This window comes from Acanthisitta chloris, unplaced genomic scaffold (genome assembly GCF_000695815.1).
Source record: "Acanthisitta chloris isolate BGI_N310 unplaced genomic scaffold, ASM69581v1 scaffold32287, whole genome shotgun sequence".
Lineage (NCBI taxonomy): Eukaryota > Metazoa > Chordata > Aves > Passeriformes > Acanthisittidae > Acanthisitta > Acanthisitta chloris.
This window is the reverse complement of record NW_008682671.1, coordinates 6,331-18,950: the sequence shown is the minus strand read 5'-3', so window position 1 is coordinate 18,950 and position 12,620 is coordinate 6,331. Positions and strand designations below refer to the sequence as shown.

Below are 12,620 nucleotides of genomic sequence, written 5' to 3'. Positions count from 1 at the left end.
AAACGTTCATTCAAACCCTACTGTAAAGATTTTGCTTCCAAGCTCTGACTCCTCAATTAGCAGATACAAATTAACCAAACAAACCTCACAGGAAAACACAACCCATCAAATCCACCAACATTAACATCATTGTCCAAAGCTTCTTTTGTTAAAAAAAAAAAAAGCTCCTAAGAAAGGTCAGTTAATTCATCATGATGGATTAGCACTAAAATTGATAAGCATTAGCATTTTTCTCCTTGCTGGATACCTTGACTTTGATGTGACACATATTGAATGAAACATCTCGGGCACAGGCACCAGGCAAGATCTATCTTAATGCAGCCAGGTTGGCAACAGGAGCCCTAATGGTCCTTATCTTAATCTTGTTTAAAAGCATCTTAGATTTCTGAGCAATCTTTTCACCTTCTGATATTCTCTTTTATAGAGTGTTTTTGCTGGGTTTGCTACTGATTTTCACCTAAATGCATTTTTGTTGTATAATATCACCAGTTTTAACAGCCCTAAAAGTGATTTAGGTCTGCAATTTAGTAAATGTGAAGATTAAGCTTATTTTTTTACAAAAAAATCAGTGTGCCATAACTCCAATAATGCCAATAAAATGTGTATGTTTCTGAAAGTTATCCCATTCCTGAGCCATGGCATCACAGCTGGTCATGACAAACACCTAGCAAACATGGGAATATATGTTGTTGTCTTCCCATCCATACATTTCCTTCCAGTGCATGATTCACTCCAGATATACATTTCAAACACTCATTCTTCAATTAAAAATATATTTCTTCAAATCCCTGATTAAGATAAAGGGAAATTTTTCTGCTATTGCTTTTTTTTCCCCCCATTCCCAGTGCCGCTAATAATTCCAAACTGATATCCAATGTAAAGGCCTAACTAAACTCAAGCTCCATCAAATTACCTGGACACAGAGTACTCAGAATTCAGAGGATTGTCTTCACCTTTCCAGACATAAAAATACTTTCTTTTTCACTCATTCCGAAGTTGAAACTTCAATTTATAAAACAGGTTGATCTCCCAAAAAAAAATAAAATCTGCTTAACTTATACTAGTGAGGTCTAGGCCCATGTGTATTAATCAGACTTTGACAGCCTGGAAAAATTCCTTTAAAAGCTGCATTTTTTTCCCAGAGAGGCAGCAATTTCCTGTGAAAAATCTCTCAAAATCAGGTTTGAAATGCAAATGTGCAATATTCTGTGTGATGCTGAAAGACAAAGACCTCGTTTGCCCTGTACTAATGAGCTTATATTATTCTGTGTTTTCAACATATTAATCTCAGACTTCAAGGCAACCCAACCCAGACTAAAAGTAGAAGAATGAGAAAGGGCATCCATAGAAAAATATTGGCAATGTGATTTGGAAATATCATCCTTCAATTGTCTGCAATTTCTATTTATCAATACTTTGGGAGGCTTCCACAAAGAACACCAAACGCGGCGCGTGCGGGGTGACCTTTCAGTGGGACAGAAGGGCAGGAGGGGGAAGGGGTCCAGAGCTGCCCAGAGATCTCTTTGCTCCTTTAGTAAATGTCATTACAAGTCTCTCTATTCTTGCCATTCACATTAGTATTCTCCTAAAAAACCTTCATAACTATTTGTCAGGTCTGGATACGTAAGATCAACTATCTGTACTGCCCAACATTTCACACTAACACTGAAAATTGAAACATGCTCCAGGTAAACTCTTAGATATAGTCTCTTGTGAGATTATCACCTCTGCAGGTAAGTGCATAGCTTTTAAATGAATCTCTAGGCAGCAATTTGCTTTTTCAGTGACTCCATTCCCTGGTCTGCTGTGGTCACCTAACGGTTACTGCCAGGAACTGCACTGGTGGCTCCGGTTCCTACAGACACCAGGGAAGGAACAACTCTCCCTTTGCAGCCCTCTCAGTTAAACAACAACACATGAAGGTTTTGTAAAGAAAAATAAAGAGTTTTATTTCATTTTGAAAAATACTCTCTGTTAAGGAACCTTAGAGGCAAAGGAAACAGGTCTGAAATCTCTACTTCCATTACCTTGGGGTTTTTCATCATCTGATAGGATTTTTTGAGGATATTTTTAGAGAGGTTTTTGTTCTGTTATTTTCAGTATTGTTTTGTCATTAAATATCTTTAATCATAAATGGTTTCTTAAAATGTCACAGCTCTGCAAGCATCACAAGAAAAATTATAATGAATTATAGAGTGATATTGCAGGTTTATATTCCTGTTTCTGCCCATAAATAACACCAAGAACTAACAGAGAAGAAAGCAGAATAGTGGGAGGTACAGATTAGCCATAATTAGATATCTGTTGTCAGGGAAATTAGATATTACAGAGTTTGAAATGGAGCGATTCAATTCCTTTCAGCCAATGCCAGTGAGCAATTCCCCTGACTCCAGAAAAATACCCTCCAATCTCCGACGCAGTGAAATGGAACAAGAAACAAGGGAAGCAGAAACTAACTGGATGAATTCTGCATTCCAACAGCACAGAAAGAACATGCAAAGGCATCTTTGCTGCTGAGCTATATACAGAAAGTTTCCTTCAAGGAATCAATGTCAGAAAACAATCTAAGGAAAAAGTGCAGATCAGTTTGGCTATATTTGGTAGAACTAATCAAAACAGTTGTACTCATTAACTAGGACACAGACACTGCTGAAAACAACTATGAACATGTTTGTTCATGAAAACAAACCTGAATCAAGCCAATATGAGATCCAAGGGATAACAACATAACCACATTGTGTTATTACAATACAGTTATTACATGAATGTTTCTATATGTTGGTGCATAAAGCAAAAGCTTCGAGCATTTGTGTGGTTTCAGAGGAGGAATATGAATTAAGATTTCCTTACCTTATAGGATGGTAAAAAGCACAAAATTCCTTGGCCAACTGTTTGGCACACTGAGAGCAGAAGTGCTCCCACCTCATCCTGGAACTCAAAGGTCTCTGTGTGCTGGAACGTGGCACACAACTTCCTCCCATTGGGGCCTACTCCGACAGTGCCAACCCAGACCTGGGGGGGAAAAGGTCATTCTGAACTGTGACACAAACTGCAAGAATTACACTAGGTTAAATAACAAAGAAGTGTGAAGGAAATGTTGAGATACTTCGAAACAAACTGATTCCAGCACTTCAAAACCGAAGAGAAAGTGCATTAGCTGATCTGAGATGGCTGTTACCAACATACCATAATTTCAACCTTTCCAGGGGAGAATGTGTCTAAAAATTGCCTCTTTTTACGTTGAAAATTGTGCTTCCCAAGTGCATTAATCCAAGCAATTGGATTCTGTGCATTTCCTTGTCCTTCTGGAATGGGTTAGTCACCATTTTTAGTTGCCATGTATTGTGCCTTGCCCCATGGCAGCATTGCAGCTGAGGAGAGGGAGCAGAGCTTACCTGGGACTTCCTAATAACATGATTTGCCTCCAACTGAATGGAAAACTTCACACCAAGCTCTGAGGAAAATGAATCCATGGGAGAGAGAGTACCCGAGGTCAGAACAATTGTCCTAACCTCATTTAAGTCAGAAAACGCCTAGTGGGGGAAAGAGAAGGAATTTAGAAAATCAATATAATCACTTCAAGATTTGATAAGTGTTTATATTACATATGATACAGATACTCAAATCACTAGATGCCTCCTCCTCCTGCTTACCACAGCAGGGTTCAGGCACCAGAAACTGAGCATGTGGACAAGGGTTTTGTGCCTGGAACTCTTTTTGTGCTTGGGCCGTGTGAAGAAGGGACTTGCATCCAAATCATCAGGTTGGTTTTCATTCATCCAAGTGTAAGTTTGTTGCAGAGCAACTCTGTAATCATCTGCAAACCTAGAGAGAGAGAGAAAGAGCAGTGAAAACTACAACTGAGCAATCAAATCGTGAGCATTAAGCTCATGTAAGAGAGTGTTGTTACAGTGCATTTATAATTTGAATACAAAAATTTATACTTTCTGAAAAGACAGTGAAACTTCACAGTAATTAATGTCTTAAAATAAGGTTTACATCAGTAATTTTTAGTGACTTCTGGCATGAGTAGCCAAGATACAAAAATTGGCAAATAAGTGCTGTCCAGCCAAACAAAACGATGCACATGTCACTTGGCAAGTTTACCACTAACCTTCAGATAAATGTCTGAATTTATGCATTAAAAGTATAATCTGGCAGCATTTGAATTCTTCCCACTTCAACGGATTTTCCAAAGCTTTCCCAAATGTCAGCTTTGCTCAGAAGGCAAACACTGCAACCAAGGTGCTCCCAAAGGCAAGAGGAGTTAGGCACAGCAGCTGAGGTAAGCCCAGCACCAAATTCAGGCTCTGCCCCTGCACTGACCTGCTGTGCTGCTTGAAGAGACACAGCAGGACCATGAAGAGCCCTTTGAGCACGATCTGTGTGCCAGGGCTCACCACTGGCACCTCCACCATCTCCTCTCGGCCATGCACACACATCTTCTCTTCTTTTTCCAGGACAGTAGCAAGGTGTTTCTGCAAGAGGCAAATTCCAAGTTAACAACATTCTCAGTGGCTTCTCAAAACCAAAGTTAATACAGATACAGGACTGGCTGCTCATTGTTTTAACAGTTCAGCTGAGACACCTACAAAGTCACACTTTGTAGAAAAAAGGCCAAAAGGAAAAGGGGGGAAAAGGCAAAAGATAAAAAAATAAAGGAGGAAAAAGGACATAGGAAAAAAAGGATATAGAAATAATTGCACATTGCACTTTGATTCTCCCCAAATTCCACAGCTCCAGTGGATCACTCCTTTTCACCAGGGCTCATTTTCAGACAACTCCTCTCTATAACACACAACATTACCTGCAAAATGGGGAAAGAAATCCCAGTGATTCCCATGTTGTGTAAGAAGGAGAGCATTTCTTTTCCACTCCACACCTTACAAGAAGTTTCATACCCTCTCTCGACCAGCTGACTGGAGCTCTCCTGTAACCAGCTGAAACAGAAAATAGAAACCACTTCAGCACTGATTTTAGAGATTTAGACCCTTTGTGTGTACAAACCAAACCTCAAAAACTGCACCAGATTTCTGTGATAAATATTTTAGTGCATCTCCGTAGAGAGATTCTGCTTTGCCTTTATGCCAATTTTTCCCTGTTGAAATAACTTCTATGGAACTGCTCGTGATGCAGCTCATGGAATTGAGCAGAAAAGTTCTCCCTACATGTTTATACTTTATCATCATATAATATCCTTACTATAAAGAAAAATGAAATATAATCCCTTATGGTATGTGAGGCTCATTGAAGACAGATTTCTGCTGTACTTTTAAAGCCACTCAACTGATACAAGTTGATTTATCATCCCTATTCATTGCTGACTTCCCTGTAAGGACAAATCTTGAGGCATGAAATGAGCACTTTTGATATTCACACAAGGAAGGGAAAGTGGGGCAATAAAAAGGGCATATTTAATGCAGTACATACAGAACAGACTAATACTCCAGTACTACAGGTATTGGTAACTCTGCTCCAATTTGAAGATTAAGCAGATCTATAATTGCACGTAAGTGTGATAGGACTTGCTAAAAAACATGAGCTAAACACACAGATCATCTCATTTGTGGCACAGCTAAAATTTGCTCTAACTCAACGTGTCTTGTATCATCCCTGCAGTACCCTGAGCCCTTGCCTAGAAAAGCAGCAGCTTTTACCCTCCCAGGGAATGCCAGAGCTGTCTGTTCCACCAGCTAAGCAGGAGGCATCAAAAGGACAGCTGTCATTTCTCCAACAGGTCAAAATATTTACCTGCAAAATCAGTTCATCATTATCAACTAAAGCAACAAGGCTTAGTGACTGTTTCAGTTCCAGATTTCCTGCCCTGTCACTGCAAATAATCTGATCCACGGAACAATTAAAGTAAAACTTCCCTTCTGCCAGGGTAAAAGCAAACGAATCCCAAAATGCTGCCACAACAATCACTTCTTTGGCTACAATTTGCTGTATCTTGTAAGGAATGATGATCACTAGCACAGGCAGAACTTCACCACCGTAGTACTCTGCCCCATTTCCTCAAATCAAGAAGACCTGGAACTGAAATTAGGAAAAGGCCACTCTGACAGAAAAGAAACAGATTTACAGTGGATGAAACACTCCAGGAAATGTCAAACTTCTGTTTCCCTGTTAGGAACTTCAAACACCATCACATACTTTTCAAACAGACATGCTGTAAATGTAAATACAAACCTATCACAACAGCCTTCCTAATGCCAAAGTAGCAGTATCCCCCAAAATCTCAAATAAATTCCATCTGACATTAAAGCATCTACTTGAAACACTTGCTAAAGTATTTTTAGAGCAAAGCAGGAAGCATAAATAAAACGAGCTCGATTCCCAGAAAGGTATCTATGGCTTTGAAGTGAAAATTGGTGTGTGCAACATTTCCAGGAAGAGATTGAATGGATGTTACAAACATGCCTTCAATTCCAGAAAGCAATATTTGCTGCTTCCCTCACTACCAGAAAATCCCACTGTTGACACAGCTTATTCCATTGAACAAAGTGATTTGTCCTGCAAAAATCTGCATCTCATCAGCACAGCCTGCCAGCACAGCTCCACTGCTGCATCTTCAAATTCCTCACAAAGGTCACTTTAGCACCTCTGTGGCACTAAGCCCATGCTTAAGTGCTTTCTGGAATGAGGGCCCAGGATCTTTAGAACTGAAATTAGATTTTTTTTTTTTCTAATTACCCCTGCATTTGGCAAAGCCATGTCACAATGCAGCAGCATTTTCCCCATTACTGGCTATTTACACCCAGTCTTCTGCTTTCCAACAACTGCTTTTCATGCTGTTGGCAGATTTGCCAAGACAATCAACCTTAGTTTTCCTGATAAGGTTAAAAAGCTTGAGGCAATCAACTCTCCAGCCATGCTGTTCTTATTTTTGACTAGAATTTAACATTTGAAATAGCCAAGGTAGGAGAATTAGCTTCTGCAAAGCAGAAAAAGTCACTTGTGACTGACACACACATTGACTCTCAGAACAGAGAGAGGATGGGAAAATGGTGAACCTCTTGCTGTGGTGTGCTCCAAGGCTATTGCACCAACCACTAATGCAACCAAAGGATGATATGACACACACTAAATCAGAACTCAGTTCACTACAAAGCCACTTGTATCATTAGTCACTTTTTCCTGCCAACGGTGTTGCTCCAGGTTTCATTAGCAGTGTGTTCCTGAGCTCTTTCAGTCCCTGGGTGTCTCCAAAGGCTTCAAAAACTAAGAGCTACAGAGCTGAAACCCAAATTCTCCAGCAGCCACACACTCTTCTGATGTTGTTTCAACTTTCTCATGTTTCTACTCCGCCCCAAATATTTTGCTCTTGATCCCTTGTTGTTTCCTCCTGGGCTTCTATCCATTTGCTGATGTTCCATCCCCTCTCATGATTTGCAACTTATGCTCAAGCTCTTCCCCTTCCAAGGAGCTGTTCCACAGGGCAAACAAAGGGCATGAGTGAGAAATTCACTTTCAGCTATGACGAATTCAATAGATTCTAATCTGATTCCAAGAACAGATTCCAACCTGTTCCAAACAGTTCTTGTCCAAGGCTCTGGAAACTCTTTATAAATGTGAACTAATTAATCCTTTGACAAAATAATGCTGCTGCTTACCAAACAAGCAAACAGAAGCATGTGAAAGATAAAAATTACTAATCTTCAGTAAAAGTTTCATACAGAACTTGATGAACTAGGCCAGTAAAGCCCCAGAAAGATCAGCACATCATTCAGGAGCATAACATACTGTTCAAAACAAAATTTCAGTGTTTCCTTTCAACTAACCCATTATATTTTTTAAAAACAGATCCAAACTCTCTGGATTCCTCCAAAGAACAAAAATCAGATGACAGAACAGTTGGAAGCACAGCTCTGTGGCATTTTCTCTGATGTAAATCACAGCAGCAAAAGGAATCTAAAAGCAGTTTTAAACAAAGGAATGAACAAGAGTTGCCTTACTTTATCAAGGAGCAGCACACAGCTCGCAGGGGCTCATGATCCTTCTGCCTGATGTTGTTAGTGACCATGTAATCGAGCTCATCTCGAGCAGCTCTGAGCTGACTTTCTGTAACACTGTAACTCACTGACTCCCGAGCACAGTCCTCAATGTTATGGGCCTCATCCAAAATGACTACTTGGCCTTTCAGGTGAATGTCCATCTGAAAAAGAACACCAGGATCTAGTAAAACAGTGAAAGAAATGAAAGAGAAACAGCAACAAACAGGGTCCCATTAAAAAAGGCATATTCTGTATCATGGTGCAACAGGAAATTTTCATGTTTGGATCCAATTTCCATAACCTCTTAAACCACAACTGACCCAGGAGTTATTTCGTAGACAATATTTTGGATATAAATTAAATCTCATTTGACCATAGCCACGTTTTCAACTTCCTTTTCACTTCAGGTCTTGCAGCCTCACCAATGTACTTACGCTCTCTCGTATCTGTGGGTCGAGGAGGTAATTGTAAGGACAGAACACAATGTCTGCTCCCACCATGAGCTCTCTGGCTGCGAAGTAAGCACAGGCACGAAGCTGCCTGCCCAGGCTCACCAGGTCTTCAATGTCCCAGGCCTGGTACACCCCATGTGCAGCCTGTAGGGCAAAGTGCTCACTGAGTTTATGCATACTGTGGTAGTAAGCACAGGACTTGCCCTAAAAGCAAATAAGTGCAGAGAGTTAGTGGTTACAAGAAGTAATGAAAATCAAATAAGCTTAAAGCCTCCAAGTTGTTACATGCATTTGACTATTTCTTGGAAGCATTTCTAACAGCTACTTTTTTATGACAGGTGATAACAAAAACCAGGTCATGTCAGAAAGAAAACAGGCAAATCCATGATCCTAATAGGTACATCAGTACAGAACAGATCTTTCTTCTTCACCTAAAAATGCAAAGACAATTTAAGTCTTACTAAAACATTAACCTAGAAGTCATAACAATATTAGCAAAACAAATATTGCTCCCATCAGCACAAGTTTTGCAGTATTGTTACCAAGTATCAACATTTTCTAACCACTGCTTCACTTAACAAATTACCAGGAGGCATTTCACCAGCACGGTATAAAGAAGCAAAAACTGTTACTCATTCCAGCTGTTCAACTGCCTTAAATTTAACTCGCTGACTGCTCGTTTTCTGAAACAAAATGACTCACATGTTTTCCTTCCAGCAATTCCTGGCACAGTTCATTCCTGTTGCCAGCACTGTTGGACACCTTTGGGTGAATGCAGGTGTAATCCCTGCTGGAGAGGATGGTCATGGGCACAGAGGCATAGGCTGTTCTCTTCAGCTCACGGCTGATCTGGGTGATTTGTTTGTGTGTTCGTGTGCCAAAAAATATTTTGGGAACAGACAGCTTATCCCCGTTTTCTTTCTTCTTTGTGTGACTGGGATCTTTCTCAGGGTCTTTTCCAGAGGAACAAGAACACACAGTGCAAGGGCCAGAAGACTGCAAACCAAGACAAAAAAAAAAGAGATGAACCAAATCTCACTGTGAGATGAACGTGCTAAATCTGCATATGGTCTGGTTAGGAAATGCCCTCTGGGATAGCTTGAGGGAGCTGTGCAATTATCAGGCTGTTCCATCACCAGGTTGGCCTATTACACTGCAAAAATTCATGTCACAGCACCATGTCCTCATGCCTGAAAACCTTCTAGCAGTCATGACTTTAGCATAACCCAATCACAGAGAGAGTTATTATTCCAGTGGAATATTTACACATGTGAATAACGCAGACAAACTTCTCACGTTTAGGCATCGGCATAAGGGACACTCCTGTCACAGAATTTCAATCAAGAGAATTTGGTACCAGATACACAAAATACTGAGAGCATTTTCCTTAGAGCAAGCAGGAGAAATCTAGAGTTTAAATGGTAAAACCAACTGCCTCACTCTGTTACGTGTTCCACAGTCTCCATTAGAAACATGTTTGCTGTGCCATTATGCCAAAGGCATCTAGTAACTATGAGAATAAAAGACACACGGGGAATAATTGTAAACAGAGCTTAATCCTGTAAAACATTGGTTAAGAGCCTTATTTTTCTTCCCTAGAAGCACCATAACAAAATGCTGGAACAACTGCCATGAAATCTCCATAACTGATGTGAAGAGACACAGAGAAAACTTCTGAGTAACCATGTCCACACACACCTCCCATCAAAAATGATGAGGAGTTCTAGTGGTATTGGGTTCTCAGGTGATAGTGCAGGTAACAACATGTAGCTGCCTGCTCAAATGCTCCTTGCTCCCCTTTCCATTGTGTCAGTAAGATTATCCATGGCAAACAAACGCTCAGCCGTGCCCTGTGTTACACCACAGCTCTGGGATCAAGCTGTCTCTTAGCCTCCACTCCCAGGGAAAGCAAGTTCGTGTTACCCTCAGTCCCACTCAGCCTTGTCCACCATTAAATATTACAATACATGATAGAGAGCAGGTAAATGTAACCCTCTGGAGCTGCCACTCACTGGGATAAAAGGTTCACTGATGTGCCAAATAAACAGGCCCTCAAAGCAGCTAAAGTTACACCCATGCTGGAATTGTTACATTGCCCTCTCAGGTTGCAGTAACAGCAGATTTCATTACCCTGTGCTGCCACATTAAATAGCCACTTCCAAATATCCTGCCTTCTATATGGAATAATTACTTATTCACTCGGAGGATAAAAAGAAGAGTTATGAATGGAGCTCTTGTCAACAGCCAAGCAGGAAACAGCTGACATATGGTATATGTTACATATGTGCAATGCTCAGCTCATGCAAATGGGACCTTGATATTTCTATCAGCTCCATTCGGGTTTGCTCTGGGAAATAATGAAAACCACATTACCAAGCTAACAATTAGTACAACCAAAGCAGTGACTGGGTAGGGACTTTAAGAACAGGACTAGCTTTTAAGGTGAATTCAAGTCAGATTGTGTTTTCAGAGATAAAAAGAAGACACAGAAGGCCAAGATGATACTTTACCACTAATACTTCACTGCTGTTGCTAAGCTTCACATTTAGTTTGCCAAATAAAAATAACAGCAGAATATTAGGATCAATCAGGCAGCTGTTTTGTGAAAGTTCTTAGAACAACAGGAAAATGCAGTTCAAATTAAGACTCTTCCATAATGGGCCTAAACCACCAGATACATTTCCCTTTTATGAAAAGAATGAAAAGTGTTCTGAAATGTAAGACTTATAAATTACAATATTTTACAGGTGGCCTTAAAAGTTTGGCTTAAAAGATTTGGAATTGGTATAATACTGGCATTAAGAAGCACTTTAGCCATTATTCCAGTACTAAAATGTTACCTTTGAAAAAGGTTTTATGTAAAAAAAAAAAAAACCAAACCCACAGTATTGAGAAAGTTGTAAACTTAGACTGATTTTATAGTAACTAGTTGAGTATAAAACTGCCTGCAGTAGTCAGAGCATTTCTGAAAGCCACAGACACCATTAGCCCCAAACATTAATAAATCAAACCTTTTTAGAAGGTCCTTCATAATGAAGAGAAACTTCAGGAAAATGGTTAAAACATAGTTTAAGAGTTGAGTTCTTCATGTTCTTTGCATGTGACTCAAGTGTATCAATCTGCACTTGAATTCTTGAAATACATCTTAACATTTTATTAACAACAAATTATTTTGATCCTGTATTGCTATAAAAAGAATCTACTGTGGATATCACATAGCAAAAGCCAATGTGGTGTTCCTGTCCCATTCCTGCAGGAGCAGGAAAGGGAACAACACTCCAGGGGAACAAAGTGGTAGCTCCAACATGGAAGTTTTCTGGGCAGTGTTGCCTCAGAGTACATGTTTTTCTACTCATACCACAGAGATACTGATAAAACTCTAATAACATTAGAAAACGTTTCAATTTCATAGAATTTATCTATGAAGGAATTAGAGGAAAGGCTGAGTAGAAATAATTCCTGAGAACAGAACTGTATTTCTTAACACCCTCTGGCTTCAGAACTAAACCTGTTTTCAGCTGTTGGAATCTGGAATAAAGACTTTCATTTGGGAGAAGGGAAAAAAAAGATCCTCCTCTACTTTCTGCAGTATTTAATCAGAAACACCCAGGAACAGATGCTGCTAGAGATCAGATACCAGACTATATGGACCTTAGGCTAATGCAGCTTGTTTTTACTTCTGTCAGGGGGAGATAAACCAGCCTATCACATCAATATTTATATGGCAAAAACGTGGAAGTCCGATTAAAATAGGAATAATGAAGTCCACCAGCCTGTCCTGTGTGTAAAATAGAGCTAAACAAACACTGAGGCTATGATCTTTGAAACACAAAGAGGTAAGAGGAGTTCTTCATATCTCCATCTACATTTCCTGGGTACAAAGCCATCTAAATGCTGCAGCAGTGAATGCCTCTTGTGTGAAATATCACACAAGCACAATCTAGGAAGATATCAGCAGTGACATTACCAGAGCTTTTCAACTGTTCTTTAGAAGCTCTCAAAAAGCTCAGTATTCTGCTGCTGCTGCTGCAGCCTCTTGATTAAAGCACACAAAGCAGCTGTTTATCCTCCCCCAGTCACCAGCAGGTGAACCCGGTTCAATATTTATCACAGGCTTTCACAGATCACTGCTAACCAAGCAAACGTTTTAATTAAGCTGGAACTTGCTTCAAAG

At 39.9% G+C, this 12,620-nt stretch overlaps 1 protein-coding gene across 1 annotated transcript in view; it reads right to left on the bottom strand.

Moving 5' to 3' along the window:
• Positions 1–12,620, bottom strand: part of BRIP1 (BRCA1 interacting protein C-terminal helicase 1) — a 48,978-nt gene that overhangs the window by 31,306 nt on the left and 5,052 nt on the right. Inside the window, exons 6-13 of the mRNA XM_009078614.1 lie at positions 9,149–9,442; positions 8,429–8,650; positions 7,956–8,155; positions 4,808–4,940; positions 4,327–4,478; positions 3,654–3,825; positions 3,396–3,533; positions 2,851–3,012 (exon numbers count right to left, since the gene is read on the bottom strand). Of these exons, the coding sequence (XP_009076862.1) occupies positions 2,851–3,012; positions 3,396–3,533; positions 3,654–3,825; positions 4,327–4,478; positions 4,808–4,940; positions 7,956–8,155; positions 8,429–8,650; positions 9,149–9,442 (1,473 nt within the window). The remainder of the gene's footprint in view (positions 1–2,850; positions 3,013–3,395; positions 3,534–3,653; positions 3,826–4,326; positions 4,479–4,807; positions 4,941–7,955; positions 8,156–8,428; positions 8,651–9,148; positions 9,443–12,620) is intronic.